This window comes from Musa acuminata, chromosome BXJ1-5 (genome assembly GCF_036884655.1).
Source record: "Musa acuminata AAA Group cultivar baxijiao chromosome BXJ1-5, Cavendish_Baxijiao_AAA, whole genome shotgun sequence".
Lineage (NCBI taxonomy): Eukaryota > Viridiplantae > Streptophyta > Magnoliopsida > Zingiberales > Musaceae > Musa > Musa acuminata.
The window spans coordinates 34,851,710-34,869,034 of NC_088331.1; the positions used below are offsets into that span (position 1 = coordinate 34,851,710).

The 17,325-nt window shown below is 35.9% G+C and overlaps 1 protein-coding gene across 1 annotated transcript; it reads right to left on the reverse strand.

The window, feature by feature from the left end:
- Nucleotides 1-2,594: 2,594 nt before the first annotated feature.
- On the reverse strand, nt 2,595-8,027 carry LOC103974175 (protein trichome birefringence-like 10). The gene is made up of 4 exons (XM_065185335.1): nt 7,487-8,027; nt 5,830-6,219; nt 4,791-4,949; nt 2,595-3,221 (listed from the first exon to the last, which is right to left on the reverse strand). The coding sequence occupies exons 1-4, from the start codon at nt 7,822-7,824 to the stop codon at nt 2,843-2,845; spliced, it is 1,266 nt and encodes a 421-aa protein (XP_065041407.1). The 5' UTR covers nt 7,825-8,027; the 3' UTR covers nt 2,595-2,842.
- Between the last annotated feature and the right edge of the window lie 9,298 nt (nt 8,028-17,325).

A 17,325-nucleotide genomic window follows, 5' to 3' on the forward strand; every position in this document is an offset into this window, starting at 1 on the left:
CTTTACTTGTGCCTTCGTGAGTCACTTCAAGTGTGTGCCAAATATCAAATGCGGTTTCACAAACCGAAACACGGTTGAACTCGTTTTTATCAAGTGCACAAAATAAAGCATTCATAGCCTTTGCATTAAGAGCGAAAGCCTTCTTCTCCAATTCATTCCAATCGATCATTGGAAGAGAAGACTTCGAAAATCCATTTTCGACAAGATTCCAAAGTTCAAAATCCATAGAAATAAGAAAGATCCTCATTCGATTCTTCCAATAGGTGTAGTTCGTCCCATTGAACATGGGTGGACGTGTAATAGAATGGCCCTTTTGGTTTCCGGCATATGCCATCTCTCTTGGGTTTTAATTCGTTTGAGAGTTAACCCCACTCTGATACCAATTGTTAGGATCAAGAGCACTAAGAGGGGGGGGGGGGGTGAATTAGTGCAGCGGAAAACCTTCTACGATTAAAATAAAAACTGCATTCGTTTGTTAAAAGTGATTTCGGTAAGAAAGCTGATTCGTAAATCACTTTAACTTTTGTTTAAGCGAGATGCAGCAAAGATATAAATGCAGTTTGCAGTTATGATTTAAATCAGATAGTAGGCACAAACTGAAATATGATATTTGTACGAAAAAATTGATTTACGTCTAAATGCTGATTCGTAAATCACTTGATTAAGCGAGATACAGTTTAAGCATAGATATAAAGGCAGTTTGCAGTTATGATAGAAATCAAAACGTAAATGCAAACCGAAATATGATGATCGTACGATAAAACTGATTTACGTCTAAACGCTGATTCGGAAAAGTGCAAAGTTTGAAACCCGATCGTATATGCGCAGAAAGCAGTAAGCTTTTGAGGAGGTTTGCAGTAAAGATAATATGCTCAAAGTATATGCAAACCGAGATTAGAGTGGTTCGGTCAATCTTGACCTACTCCACTTTTGGCTTCCTCCACAGACGATGTCACCGACGTCAACTAGAGGCCTTCCTTCAATAGGCGAAGGCCAACCACCCTTTTACAGTTTCACTCCTTTTGATGGGCTTATGAGACAACCCTTACCGAATTTTCTCTCCTCTCTTTAAAGCTCATAACTTGGAAGAAAAGAGGGAGAAGAACTTTTGGCCTTTACAACAATTTTGAGCTCTAAAAATCACAGAACAAGATCAGGATTTCGGTGTATGTTTTGTGCCCTTTCAGTGCTGAAAGGGTGGGGTATTTATAGGCCCCAACCCAGTTTGAATTTGGAGCTCAAAACTGTCAATTCTCGGAATTCCGGGACCTGGTAGTTGCACCTCCTGACTAAGGCGGTTGCATTGCCTGGCAGAGCTCGAAGACTGAGCCTCTAGGCGGTGCCACCTACTGTCAGGGGTGGTTGCACCTCCTGCCAGAGCTCGAAGACCGAGCTCAGGCGGTGCCACCGCCTGACTGAGGCGGTTGCACCTCCTGATAGAGCTCGAAGATCGAGCTTATGCAGTGCCACCTCCTGTCAAGGGAGGTTGCACCACCTAGTCTTGCTCGGAGACTGAGCCCAAGCGGTGCCACCTCCTGGCTGGGGCGGTTGCACCACCCAGTCTCGCTCGGAGACTTAGCCCAGGCGGTGCCACCTCCTGGCTTGGGCAGTTCAACTGCTTGGCAGAAATCAGGGTCCGAATGGGTTGATCCATTCGGCCCAATTTGGGTTTTTCAAGGGCCCAATTGCCCAAAGATTAAGTTAATGGGATCACCTCCCATTTCCAACTTAATCATTGTGCTAACTACGATATTTCCTAAGACATTTACTGCAACTTGCTCCGGTGCGTCAATCGCTTCTTCCGGCGAGCTTCCGACGAACTTCCGTTGATCATCCAATAAACCCTCAGTGATGCTCCTGCGGACTTCCGGCAAACTCTTGGACTTGCGACGATCCACTTTGCGAGTTCCGATGAGCTTCTTTGGCAAGCTCATGGACTTCTCGGATTTGTTCCCGCAGAACCTCCGACGACTGTCCAAACTTCCGTCGAACTCTCGAACTCCCAACGTGATCATTGTCTTGACTCCGGTGCAACTCCTGCTGCATATCTTACTTTCATCGTAGTTAATCCTGCACACTTATCTCAACATATAGATTAGATAATAAATGACAATTGACATCATCATAAAAAACAGAGATTCGACATGTTTTAGATAACTAAGTTATAAATCCTACAATAATATTATTGAGTAACTCCGAAGTTGACATCGACGGTGTTAAAAGTCAAAGGTGAGACGCACTGGAACTTGGATGCAACGTTGGAAATCCTAAAACCTTAAGGCATAGGAATGAGCTAGAATGACATTTGTGAGTGAATGCGTTCGTAGAGAGTTATCGACATCAGAAATGAAAGGTCGTACACCCCGTCAACATCCTCTAGAACTAGGCAAACAGTGTCCGGTACACATATCCAGCCGGTTAACATTATCCTGGTTTTTTTCCCTGTTCAAAAACCAATGTAAACCCAACCAGTTTTATAAAGGGTATTCATGTCATCTAAAAAGTAGGGGTGTTATTTGAATTTTTTAATTTGTGATATTTTTTTGAAAAAAGTATATATATATATATATATATATATATATATATAGGAGCAATATTGAATGTATCAACACAGACCGACTTCCAAGTCCATCAAGAATCACAAATAAGCTAGTGATAACAGTGAAGCTGACCTGTCAGTCATCTGAGTGCTTTTTATGGTGTTTTCTTTTTTTTCTGAACCATCTGTCGATATGATCCTCATTCTAAGTGATTGCTTTCTACATCGCGTGCCACATAGTCACTGTAAGAGTCCGTAAAAGATGTCGTTGTGCAAGTTAATCAACAGGGATTTCAAAATTCTCTAGTAGAGGAGCCCCGTATTGTGTAGCATGGACTCTTCTCGTCTCATGAAAAGTGCATAGAGAAGCTGATTCCATGCATCCGGAACCCCAGGTAGGCACCAATGGCTGCAATCCTGCCGGTGGAGTGGAGCATGCGCAGTCTTACCAAGGTAGAATATAGACAAATGTCCGTCTTTCCTCCGAGCTGTCATCTGTGTCACGTTGAGCAAATCCAATCCCAACGCCTCACTCGTAGCAGTAGTAGTAGAATTCTTGTTCGATGGCGTATCACTAAATGGTTTCAAGAAATGCGCCCATGCTTCCAAGGATGGTTGTGGAGGACTCAAGTCAGGCAGTGTCTCCAGGTGACAATTCCCTCCTGTTTTCCAGTTACCAGTCCTGCAAAGTTCAGTAATATTTCAAAAACCATCATAAAACTAACAACGATGAAATTGGATACTTATAATCTATTAATTATAACGGTTACATGATACAACAGTTAAGTTTCAAAAACCACCCTGTCTCCAAAGTTGCCAATCATGAAGTACTTAATTAAAGAACATGCAAGCAAAGGAAGGAAAGAGATCTACTTTTGCTTAATAAAGGCAATTAGTTATTTGGATTTCTAGGGAGGCAGCTTGGCCCTTTGAGAGATGCATCATGCCTCAAGTGCACCTTAATCGAGAATGTGAGCTTTTAACATAGCAAGGGTAAATGCACCTAAGCATGCCATTATAACTTCAATTTCAAGCCCAATCACAATAGACTCTAGAACACATTTGGAACTGCATCTGCAACCTCAAATGTTAAAATATGAGATTTTTTTTATAAATTATTCTAAAAATAAGAAACATGTCCCACACCATCATTAAATCTAATTGTTCAGGTAATAAATAAACAAATTATGGACATAGATAAAGCTGCACTTGTAAAGAAATTTCTCAAGAAATTTCTCATCGATACTAAATTACTACTCTAAAGATATCGGTTCATCAATGTCAGTATAGTAGCAACCCACTCTATATACCCTTGTCATGGTCGATAAATATTGATTGGTAAAGTTCAAATAATATATTGACGTTTGCTCCTGAAACATTCTCATACTTGCATGATTGTCCCTTGCATAAAAGAGTATGCATTGGATAAAAGAATATATTTGTCAAGAATACTATGCAAAAGGCATCTCATAACCCTCGATTGATTAATTCCCTTAATCCTGATGACTCTTGCCATCATGAGAAGATACATTATCTAAATCTTAGCATATAAAAGAGATTTGAAATCTCTTGATTTGTGTAAATCCTACAATTTATGAGAAGATTATTTTTCAACTTATAATAGGATTGTGATGTACAAAGAAAATACAAAAAATTATCACATATAAAGTTTCACATTCATCTATGTTTTCTCAAATTCTCATTTCAGTCTTCTAGAATGTCTCGAAGGTCTACTCTCAAATTTAACTTCGTTAGTTTTCAAACTTACACTGATTTTTACTCCATCATTTTAAGTAAAGTTACTATGTGAAAGGATTTCATATCCCTTATTTCCCTTTATCATCATAATTTTTGACATATTCCCTAAATCTTAACATACAAAAGGATTTGTCATCCCTTGATTTGTGTAAATCCAATAATTAATTGGATTGATTTGATTATTTTTCACCCTATAAATAGGGTTGTGATGTGTACAACAAATACAAGAATCACATACAAAGTTTCTTCTTCATAAATCTCATTTTAATCTTCTCCAAGATATCTTTTCAATATAAACGGATATATACATTATCCATGATGAAGTTTATCGTACTCTTAACTTGTGGAGTAACTACAACAACAATGATGTGACAGGGAGAGGAGCAAAAAGAAAGAAAAAAAAAAAACTGAACATGGAGAAAACCAACAATAAACTAAACATTACATCAAAAAAGAAGAGCATGCAGTGAGAAAATATTTAATTAGTACAAACCTGAAATGAACAGGAGCATATGTGCGGAAGATGACTTGGGTCTTACTCCTATTGACTTCTTTATGAACCCATTCTAACAATGTCCGAATTGATCGCTGATATGCATCATCCACACTCATCTCCATCTTCACCTGATTTCCTTCTTCAAAATAGCAACCCCTGAAAAAAAGAAGATATTTATCAAAATCCAGATACATACACAAATATTACATTCGTGTATTAGGTATGCTGCCACTGAAGATTTTACTTTCAACTTTCTCAAGTTGTAAGGCTTGACAATGATCAGCTTACACAAGATGATCTATGATTAGTTAATGTGAAGTAGGAAGCATAATAATGAGCAATTTAAACACCAATGTTATTTCCTTCTTTTTTAACCTCCTTCGATTTGCGTAAGAAGGAGGTAGGTCCCTCTTAAATCTTCAATCTAGCAATGATACATAATCCAAAGTTCTTGTACATCAATCTTCATAGAAAATATCAACATAGAAATATGTATGTTCATGTGAGTTCAAAGCTATAGCCATAAAAAGAACATAGAATTCAAGGAGGTATCAATTAGTAACCATTAAATAATCCAAAGTTCTTGTACATCAATCTTCATAGTAGTAAGAGAAAATATGAGTTCAAAGGCCTACTATACATATGAACATAGACATATGTATATTCATACGTGAGTTCAAAACTGTAGCCATAAAAAGAATATAGAATTCAAGGAGGTATCAATTAGTAACCATTACATATGACAATAGCTAACTCTTACTACTACTTTCGCAAGCAAAACATTTAACAATTTGAATACACGTGAATGATTCTATATACTGAGATTCTTCATCAGTTTTGTCAGCATTTCACTGAAATTGCTAATAAAAAGGTAATACATAAACTAAAAAGTAAAGCACATTTCAAATTCTTTTGGATTAACAAGTAAAGCACTATTGCTAAAAAAATTACGGAAAAATGCAAGAATTCACAAGCTGCTAACAACTCTAATTATTGCTCAACGTAGGGGGGAATATAGTTTGACTATGTAATTTACCCTCTGGTGGTCTTCTCATGGTTCCACCAATGCCCTGTGTTGAAGACAAGGATATCAGCATCCTTCCATCTACACGATGTCCAATCCATGCAGTCCAGTTTAAGAGTAGTCTTCACTTTTTTGGGTGCACCTGCAGGGGCGTGACCCTGGGGCACCAGAAATGGTGATCTGTAATACTCCACAGTACAATTGTAGTCCCAGAACTTAAACACCAGGAATCCCATATGTTTTGTGATCGGGTTGCCATTTACTTCATAGATTGAGCTCTTGTTTGAAACAGCAGCAGAAAGCATGCAGAGGAGAGACTCCCACTGATTTCTTCCAATTGAATCACCTACAAAAACCAGCCTTCTGTTCCTCAACTTCTCCAGCATCTTTTTGGCATCAAATCTGATCCAACGATAGAAAAAAAAGAAAAAAAGGATTTATAGGAACAATTAATTAATTCATTACGGTTCCAATATTAATTCCCTGTAGCTTTTTTTTTGTATAAAAAAAAAATTCTAGTTAAAATAATTATAAGACGTATAGAAACTCCCTATATTGTTCACAAAAATCCAAGAATCATATTAAAATAGTTCAGTTTCAGAACTAAATGAAATTGAACATTTGACCATGATGCTACTCTTCCTGGACGTGTTTTAGAAATCCAGGAACAATACTTATTTTCCAACTGTTAAAACATTTCCATAAATTCCTGCTTAAAATATGTAGAAAAGGAAACCTTTGTTTATCCCTTTTCCTTTCCTTTTTGCTGTATTTTATTTTTTGGTAAAAAATGGCAAAATCTAAATAACAAATTTCACAATTAAAAGTGAGCAAAAGATATTACAAAGATAAAATTAGAGAAAATGGAAAATAATAAGAAAAAGCTTAGGGATTATAAAATGTTAAAATTGCAAAACCTGCATAACCAGAAAAAAAAAAAAAGGAAACTAAAAGAGATTATAATATTTTAAACCGGATGTAGGGAAGGATCACGCAGCTGTTGATTATTAAGTGTTCCTGTTAACTGCAAACCGTTGGTCAATATTTTCTGAACAACAATGTCCTAAAAATAATAATAATAAATGAAACCCGCTGATAGAATGGAAAGAAGCATCCCCTTTCCTCGGGATTACGATAGATAACCATATTTTCTTCCGACAGGGGAAGAAAAACGACAAAATATCAAAAATCACACTGATCTATGAACTTGACTCAATATTCCGACAGAAAAATGCAACATCAGAAAAACAAACCGAATGAATATGACGAGATTAGGTTTCCTAACACCAAAAGCAGTTTTGAAATTTTACGGATTACTGGATTCCAATATTAAGCTTCCTGAAAATTATTCAGGTGGCGGTAAATTAGAAGATGCCTATAAATAGAAGAAAGAAGGCAAATCATATTATATAGATATATGTATAGGAAGAAGACTAGAGAGATATTTTAACTAAAGCAACGATGCACAGGTAAGACGAAAAGAATCCATCCTATACTTGCTTTCAGAACACACAGAGAAGAGAAGCTGAAACTTTTAGACTATAGAAGCAAGGATCGATTCCAAAAGATTTTTTTATTATTTTTGTCTAAACCAAAGGAAAAACAAACAAACAAACGATCATATGTTTTAGAGCAGCAAAAAGTAGTAAAAGAAAAGCGCGAGTGAGACCTGGGGAGATCACAGCCGGCGGGCTGCCACCGCCACTTAGTGTACATCCGGTCAGGCCTCCCGTTCTCGGAGCAGCGGAAACCGTCGTCCAAGAAGGGACAGCCGTCCGACTCGTACAACGGATACCGTTCGTCCCATACCCACTGGCCATCGAACCAATCGCAAACCACGCCATCCGTCTCCGCCGCTCCCGGAACCCAACTCCCCCGTCGGCCGCCAGCCGGCAGGCTCTGCCACGCCACGCGGACGAGGCCTTGGTAGTCGTAGTGCACGAGGAAGAGGAGGGCGACGGTGAGGACGAGCAGGCCCAGGGCGCCGGCGTGATCGAAGGGCTTCATCCGCCTCTGCAACCGCCGCAGCCTATGCTTCTCTTTCCGAGGAATGCGGAGACAGCGAAGAGAAGTGGGACGACGCGCCCGAGCTGGCGACCACCATGACTCGTTGGTTCACCAAAGAGGGATCGTCGGCTTCGGAAGCAGGGAAGGTATTTTCCGGCGGGAAGAAGGCATGGGTGGGGGAATGGGAAGAAAAAGGAAGGAACACGGGAGGAAGAACGAGCGGAAGAGACGCGATTGAAGAGGAAGGAATATAATTAACCATAGTCGTAATTTCTAATATGGGAACGTGGGGGGATACTCTGAATGGGACCAGAAGAAGAAAAACAAAAAGATTGTAGTTCTTCGACACAGTCCCGTAGCAGCCGCGACGCGACTTCTTCTTTCAGTCCATTAAACTATTGATTTTCCTTTTTTTTCTTCTGCTTCATTTAAAAAACAACATGACGTGGCCGATTTTAATCATATCAAATAACATCTCGCTTCGGTCACGATAACGGGCCCCACCAACAGAACGGCCTCCTTACGGTTGTTGCCAACCGTCAATAATCTTTCACGCACAGTTGGACTTAGAATTTTTAATGTTTATTCATTTGATAAACTTCCTAGAAAAATACTTCGTTTTTACTCTCTTTTATTTCGTAACATTTTTTTTATTCCGACATAGCACCCCTTATTTAAAAAAAAAAAATTAATATTATCTTTGACTTTTATCCATTTGATCAATCACTTTTATCTATCACCTTATTTTCTAGAAGATAGAGTATCTTTGATCGCCATCCTATCGTCCCATTATCCCATCACCTCTTGTAATTCTCAAGCTTATATTTTAGGGCATATGATCAAGTCTCTTTATAACGATGAAGAAGATGATATTATTGTCATCGATGATGACATCCAAATTCTTTGAGAGGACAAGTACAAATAACATCGATGTGATGGAAGTGCTAAATAACGATAGAGGCAACGTCCAAGAGGGCGAAGAAGTTATCCTCTTCATCGTAAAAGGAGACAATGATTTGAATAAAAGATAATATAAAAGAAAGTTAAAGAGATGGATGAAAAAGGCGATGAGGTTGAAGATAAGGAAAATATGCGAGATCGAGAAGGTAATATGAGATAGAGGAATAGACTTTCTCATGCCACTATTGCACGAGGATAATGAGAGAATCGACCAAAAAAAGATGGAAAAAGAGATCGTTGGTATGTCGGATCAAGAGAGGTAGAGTGTCAAACACCAAGACCCTAATGGTGGAGGCCATGGATGGTTGACATGCTACACTACACGAGAGGGCGAGGGTAAGGGCGAAGTTTTGTTTAAAAAAGTAAATAACTTGAGATTTTTTTATAATTTTTTCTATTCATTAATTTAACTTTTTTATCATAAAATATTTTTTAATCCAAAAATAGACCAAAATTTTATTTCAAAAAATAAAGCAATAAAAAATAGTTAAAAACAATATGAAATTTCTTTCCACGAAGCAAACAAACATGTATTACAGTAACTCTCACTTGGTATAATATTATTAAAAAATATATACAAAAGATTAAAAACAATGGAAATCCCTGGGCATATGTTGCTTAAATAAGCATTAAATCTTTATTGTGGAACGAAACTCTTAGACAAATCCCGAAAGAACACATCTCAAACGTCCTTATGAGGAGACTAATCTCAAAAGATCCTAATATGGATCACATAAATGACTTATAAACGAATCACAATTAGACTGTATCGTACTTAGACAGAAATTTGGAAGAGTTTCGATCCATTTTGGTACGTATAATGCTGAATACATGTCAAAAGAGACAGATTAATCACGGTATTTTATAAAAACATCACACCATCATCAAAAATAAAATAGCAGCTCAAAAACGGGTTAATTACTATAATAACCGATTAAAAATGACTGACTTATAAGAACAATATCTATTTTATAATGATTTTGATTATTATAAGATTTGTAAAATATTTTGTTTTTATGAACCAACCAACCTGAGAACCACTGTTCAAGAGTTAAGTTAATATTATACTCACCTGTGCGAGAAAAATTGGATGAAAAATAAGTTAAAAAACCTTTCAGCGGTATTTTGGATATATTTTAAGAAAGCGACGTTACAGTATAAAAACAGAGGGAGAATTCCTGAATATGGATTTTTTTTCTTTTTGTTTTTTTCAGAGAAGACTTCGTCTTTTTCAAAATTCCAAAACAGCATATTTTTTTCTCTTAATATATGAAATACTATCAACCATCTATTTCTTTTCTCTCTGTTTTCTTCCTTTTTTTTTTTTTTTCTATGGACTAGTTCAAGGGGCTAAAAATATTATAATACAGTAAAGACAATGTGTTGCAATGTTTTTATATTGCATTATATTATTTTTCTATTATTACGAAAAATAAATAAATATTATATTATAATATTGTTTAATATGCTACAATGTTATCCTAATTTTGTTGAAAAATACCACAACATAGTAACAAAATACTATAAATATTATTTTTTGTAAAATTTATAAAAATATATTATGTTTTAGTGTTCATGTGGTACTAATGAAAACTAACGCAGTGTAAAAAGATTATAAATATAATTAGATCAGTTCATCCTGTGGCCTGGTCCATATGAAAAGGGATGAAAAATAATATTCGAGGTATTAGGTAGAAAATATTATGTTATTTCAAATTTTTAAAATTTGAAAAAAATATAGAAAGAAGAATTTTTTTGCTTCCTCCAACCAACCGGCAATAGTAACACCGTGTCACAACTCTTTTATATATATATATATATATATATATATGATCAAGAGCACTAAGAGCGTGGGGGGGTGAATTAGTGCAGCGGAAAACTTTCGACAATTAAAACTGCGTTCGTACGTTGAAATCCGATTCCGACGTGTTAGGATCGGAGCGGCACTAAGAGGGGGGGTGAATTAGTGCAGCGGATTAAAACTGCGTTCGTACGTTAAAATCCGATTCCGACGTGTTAGTTCGTACGTTAAAACTTGTAAGTTTGAAAACAAATTCGTAAATTCGAGGAGATTTCGTTTTGATAGTAACTTGAGTAAAATGAGAAAATGTAATCCGAAAGCTAGCAGTAGTATAGATGACAATTTCAGGAAGGTAAATACTCACACATTCAAGGAACGCACCAATTTAAAGTGGTTCGGTCAAAATGACCTACATCCACTTGCGAAGCCTTCTTCAATGAGGCTCCCAACTTCCACTAGTGAATCACTTTGAAGGGGAAGGACAAATACCCATCTTACAACCTTTTTACAAATGGTTCACGCTCTTACAAATCTTCAATGAAAAGGAAGGAGGTGAACACTCAAGCAATTGAAAACAAGGCTCGCCAAAAACTTTACAAAAGCTTTTATCTCAATCTAATGCTTCTCAAAGGTTGTGTTCTTTGCTGAGAATTGAGGGGTATTTATAAGCCCCAAGAGGATTCAAATTTGGGCTCCAAATTTTGAATTCTCTTGGGTTCCCGAGGCTGGCGGTGCCACCGCCTGTCGGTGACGGTGCCACCGCCCGACCTCTCGGGTGCTGGGCGGTGCCACCGCTTAGTCCAACGGTGCCACCACTCAGTTCTCAGGTTCTGGGCGGTGCCACCGCCTACACTATTTCAGCTCACTGGTTGGGCTCCAAACTTGGCCCAAACCAGTCCGAACTCGGGCTCAATTGGTCCATACTTGGGTTATAGGATTAACACCTAATCCTAACCCTAATTAACATATTAACTATAAATTTAAAGACATTTCCTAAGCTATTACAAAGTCCGCAAGTCAAGACTTTTTCCGGTGAGCTTTCAGCGAACTTCCGGCGGTCTTCCGACGAACTCTCGGAAACCATTATGCGGACTCCCGACAAGCTCCTAGACTTCACGATTTGATCTTGGCAAGTTCCAACGAGCTTCTTTGGCAAGCTCTAATCTTTCTCAGCAAGCTCCGCAAACTTCCAACGAACCTTCCGGCGAGCTTCCGAAAAACCCTTCGGCAAGCTCCCTACTCATTCTCGGCTAGTTCTGGCAGCATTCCCGACGAACCTTCGGACTTCCGTCGAACTCTCGAACTCGCAACAAATCCTTCGCGCTTGACTCTGACACTTTGTTTCGCTTTATGTCTTCATCTTTATTGTAGTTAATCCTGCACACACAAGTCAAAACTCTACTCCGATCTAGACAATTATTACAACGCGAATTGACATTCTGTTGCCCGACATGTCGTTGGTTGGCCCTTCATCTGATTTTTCAGCGCATCGTCCTCTCTTGCGGCTTGTTGCCCAATCGGCGGTTGACCTCCGTAACCCCAATATCCTTGGCGCAATTCCGCTCTTGGCCCGATGTCCGACGTTCGAAGCCTTCTGCCATCCAATATCCTAACGTGATCTCCTCCGGCGTAAAGTAAATTCCTCCTACGTTAACTGTCTAATCCTGATCGAGTAGACCTGCATCACTCAAAATGCAGTTAAACATCTAAACACAATCAATTAGTTTCATCATCAAAATCCGAGATTCAACAATCTCCCCCTTTTTAATGATGACAACTAATTGATGACTAACGGAGTTAACCTTAACTCCCCGGAGTTTAACCAAACTCCCCCTATCAATATGCCATTGATAGAACACTTGGATTATCCCAAATCTAAGTAACATTCATCACATGTTATGAAAAATATTTAAATCATCATGCAAATATATATATAATATTCAATTCAATGCATGAAGTCATCAATATGCTTCTCCCCCTATGTCATCAACAAAAAAGGAGAAGTAGCTCTAGCTATTTTAAAAGATATTCAAGTTTCTGTAACATGAAGCTAGATTTTCATCACAACATATAAGCACAAAAGCATAACAAGATTCTTAAGTTCAATCATGGCAATTCAACACTTGAATTTTTGTGCAAGATTGCACTTTGCTTTTCTTTGCAAGTAACAATATTTGTGATGTTTATAGCAAATTTCTTCATTACAATGATCGAGCTAGCAAATTCTTCATTCAAGTGTGCAAGCTAGCAATAACTTTATCCCCCTTTATCAATGTCAAAAAGAAGGAGAGGAACCAATGATTTAGACTTTTACATCAACTTTGCATCAATCAATATTTCAATCATCACATGATGCATACAATACAATAATGCAAAGAAATCATTTCATGAAGGATATCAATGTGAAAATTCACCAAGGATCACATGATACAATCGCAAATCATGATATCATTATGTGACACATCATGAGATGATAATTTATCATATCAATGAAAGACATCAATTGTTAAACATGATATGATAATAGTCTCAAAAATTTTAATTTGCGATACATGTGATACATTGCAATATACTAAAAAATTTAATGCGATGCTTTTAAGGATATCAACCTAATTTTGATACAAAGCATGGTAAGAGCAATTATATTGTAAGTTTTCTAAGTTTTGCATTTTTTGCTTCTTTCGAGATAGCAATTCTTTGCTTCTCTTTAGATTGTAGGATTTGCAATTCATTGGTAGTGTTCATGATAGCAAGTTCTTTCAATGAAATGATCGAGCTAGCAAATTTTCCTTCGTTTGAAATATGCAGGCTAGTAAACTAACTCCCCCTTTATCATTATCAAAAAGAAGGGAGAAATCAATGGTTAAAAAATTTTAATCATTATACAAGCCATATTACAAAATCATGTCGTGATATCAAGAAAATTCAAGAAGGACATGATTCATTCGATAAATCTTTTTAATAGAGCAAAAGAATTATACAACCAAGGATCATGATTAAAATATATCAATATCATAGATCAAGTCATGATTCGTGATTCATCATAGAGCAAATTAATTTTCAATCATCACATAAGGCATTTAAAGAATTTTTGAAACATAGGAGAATGATTAATTTAAGCATGCAATGTTTCAATCAAATTCAAGTCATGATTACCAATACTTTCATTGAGTATCAATTCATGAATACCAAAAGATATTATTTGTGATTCTAGTTTTGCAAGATCAAGATTATGATTGAGATAAAATTCATTTAACTTGAAACTCATAATCAAGTCATCAAAATCAATTTCGAGATTCACAAAATATCATGAAATCATTAATCTTGATCAGATAGAAAAAATATTTTTAAAGTGATTCTTCTTCATCTAAGCATGCCTTAGTCTTTATATGCCAAGTCAAAATAAGCATGAAAGTTCAAGACGTAAAGGCAAAATCTTATAAAACAACTCATCAAGCAAGATTTTAAACATCTATTTTCAAGCCATATAAAGAGTAAGTCAAGGATTCAATTATCTCATGTCATGAATTCCAATAGGCATCTCAAATTATCAACATCACATTAAAAGGATATTTCAAAAAGATATATCGATAAGTGATTCATTTGTATCATTTCATTCATTCGGAAGATTCTCCTCTTTGGCAAATAAATTTAGGAGAACAAAATGAATTAAGGGAGATATAACATAATTGAAGCATTGAACATGATTCATATTTAAAATGTGTCTCATGTCATAAGTATGAATCAAGCATTTGTGAAATCCGAAATCATCCTCAAAGTCACATTCAATAAATTCATATATGACAAGCATAGATTTATTGAAAAGTCGATAAGATAGAGGATCGCATTTTGTTTTTATAAATTTCTATTCATGTGATTTGCTTCTTATAAGCATGCCTTTACTTTTAATAAAACAAGTGTCAACATTTAAGATAAAAAGGTAAATTTCGTAAAATAAATCATCAAGCATATTATTTCAATCATTGTTTCAATCATCACTATAACTCATCATGCACAAAATGTAAAATCATCTAACATTATACAAACATTTATTTTCAAAATATTTATCACTATTTTCATGTATGATAATAAAGTATTCATGATACACATTATATGCATATATCATCACAATAAAAAGCAATTGCATGCATAATTTCAAATCATAAATGTTTCAAATCATGATGGTATTAACTCGTCAAATTTCATCCTACCATTCATAATCATAACTTTTCATTTGTATGCATCAAAATAATATCAAGAGTATTTCATGCATAATTTTATATCACCACATAAGGAATATCAAGAAGAAAGTAATTGGGTGATGCGATAAATATTTTATGAATACAAGGAATTGCATAAAAATCGTATCATGAAAGATTAGAACATGTGAATACCAAAAGACATGATTTCTTTTTAAAAAACCTACTCATAATTAATCAAAAGAAAATCTTAGGAGATCGATTAATGAGAAAATCTTGATTCATAATAAATCTTAATTTGTAAATATCACGGAATCAAGATCATGATTTTGGATAAAACTCATTCAAATTCAAATCACCAAAAATCATTTTTATGGTTCACAAAATTCGTAACATAAGTAGATTCATGATTTCATTAATAATATATTTTCTCTTTTTTAAGTATTTCATTTGAAGTGATTGATTTCATGTTAGCATGCTTTTTCATTTATGTTAAATAAAAACATGCATCAACGTTTAGGATCAAAAAATGAATTTCATCATAAATCCATCAAGATCAATAGATTCTTAAAAATGAATTGTTAGGATCAAGAAAATCCGAAAATAAAATTTAACACTTTCATGCATTCGGACATGGTTTTGCTATAGATTTTCAAATTCAATCATGAAATTAAAAATGCTCATGATCATGGATATTTTTGTATCCAAAACACATAATTTCTAACATGTTATTAAGGCATGTAATAGTGTAAAATCATCAAGATACACATGGATGGATTAATCCTAAGCACTATCACATATCGTATAATTATCATCCCTAATGTTGCATACATCATTCAACATTTCAAAACATAACATGCATGAAACCTTAGCAATATACTTTTCATGATCAAAATTTTAATTTTTCAAAGATGCTAAAAAGAAAAACATGATATAATTTTTGAAAAATAATTTTTTATTTCCTATTCTAAATTAAGCACTCATGAAAGACTTCAAGTAATTTCAAAATAATTCAAGAGAGTTGAGTTACTTACCTTGTAGTCGAAGCTCGTCAAAGCCCAATTCACTGTTTCACCTTTGGAAGTTTTTGATTCATCCTTGGTTGCCTTCCTCTTCTTTGGCCTTTTCCTCCGTTCAAGTTCATTGTTTATTTTAGATTTTTGTTTAATGAACTTATTAAGATTTAGTGTTCGAAGTTCAAGTTCATCATTGTCCTCATCACTTGAGTCATTACTCAAGTGGTATTCATTTGTTTGGAGTTCCAAATCTTTCTTGTTCTTTGGAAGGTGATTTTGTTCATCATGTTCGTCATATGCATTGTGCACCATTTCATATGTCATCAATGAACCAATTAGTTCTTCAAGTGGAAAAATATTTAAATCTTTTGTTTCTTATATTGCAGTTATTTTAGGATCCCACCTTTATGGAAGGGATCTTAAGATCTTGCTTACGAGATTAAAATTCGAAAATGATTTACCAAGAACTCTTAGATTATTGACAACATCCGTGAAATGGGTGTACATGTCACCTATAGTCTCGCTTGGTTGCATTCGAAAAAGCTCAAAATCATGCAATAAAATGTTAACTTTCGAGTCTTTGACTCTACTAGTTCCCTCGTGCGTGATTTCAAGTGTTCGCTAAATATTCGTAGAAATCTGATTGAACTCATTTTTGTCCAAAGCACAAAATAAGACATTCATAGCCTTTGCGTTTAAAGAAAAATACTTCTTCTCCAAATCTGACCATTTGTTCATCGGTTTAGAGGGAAGTTGAAAACCATTTTCCATAATATTCCATAAATCCAAATTTATAGAAATCAAGAAAACTCTCATTCGAGTTTTCCAATAAGTGTAGCCCAATCCGTTAAACAACGGTGGACGAACAACCGATAAGCCCTCTTGAAAGCCGTGAAGAGCCATTTCTCTTGGGTGTAAATCCGAAATGAGAAATACCGGGCTCTGATACCAATTGTTATGATCGGAGTGGCACTAAGAGGGGGGGGGGGGGGTGAATTAGTACAGCGGATTAAAACTCGTAAGTTTGAAAACAAATTCGTAAATACGAGGATATTTCATTTTGATAGTAACTTGAGTAAAATGAGAAAATGAAATCCGAAAGCTAGTAGTAGTGTAGATGATAATTTCAGGAAGGTAAATACTCACACATTCAAGGAACGCACCAATTTAAATTGGTTCGGTCAAAATGACCTACATCCACTTGCGAAGCCTTCTTCAATGAGGCTCCCAACTTCCACTAGCAAATTACTTTGAAGGGGAAGGACAAATACCCCTCTTACAACCTTTTTACAAATGGTTCACACTCTTACAAATCTTCAACGAAAAGGAAGGAGGTGAACACTCAAGCAATTGAAAACAAGGCTTGCCAAAAACTTTACAAAGGCTTTTGTCTCAATCTAATGCTTCTCAAAGGTTGTGTTCTCTGCTGAGAATTGAGGGGTATTTATAGGCCCCAAGAGGATTCAAATTTGGGCTCCAAATTTTGAATTCTCTTGGGTTCCCGAGGCGGCGGTGCCACCGCCCG

Excerpts from the sequence above, each read along its gene's own strand:
- LOC103974175 (XM_065185335.1), bottom strand. The coding sequence starts at position 7,824 with ATGAAGCCCTTCGATCACGCCGGCGCCCTGGGCCTGCTCGTCCTCACC. Across the intron at positions 6,220-7,486 it reads GCCGGCTGTGATCTCCCCAG|ATTTGATGCCAAAAAGATGC; the intron begins GTCTCACTCGCG and ends TCGTTGGATCAG. Across the intron at positions 4,950-5,829 it reads CATGAGAAGACCACCAGAGG|GGGTTGCTATTTTGAAGAAG; the intron begins GTAAATTACATA and ends TCTTTTTTTCAG.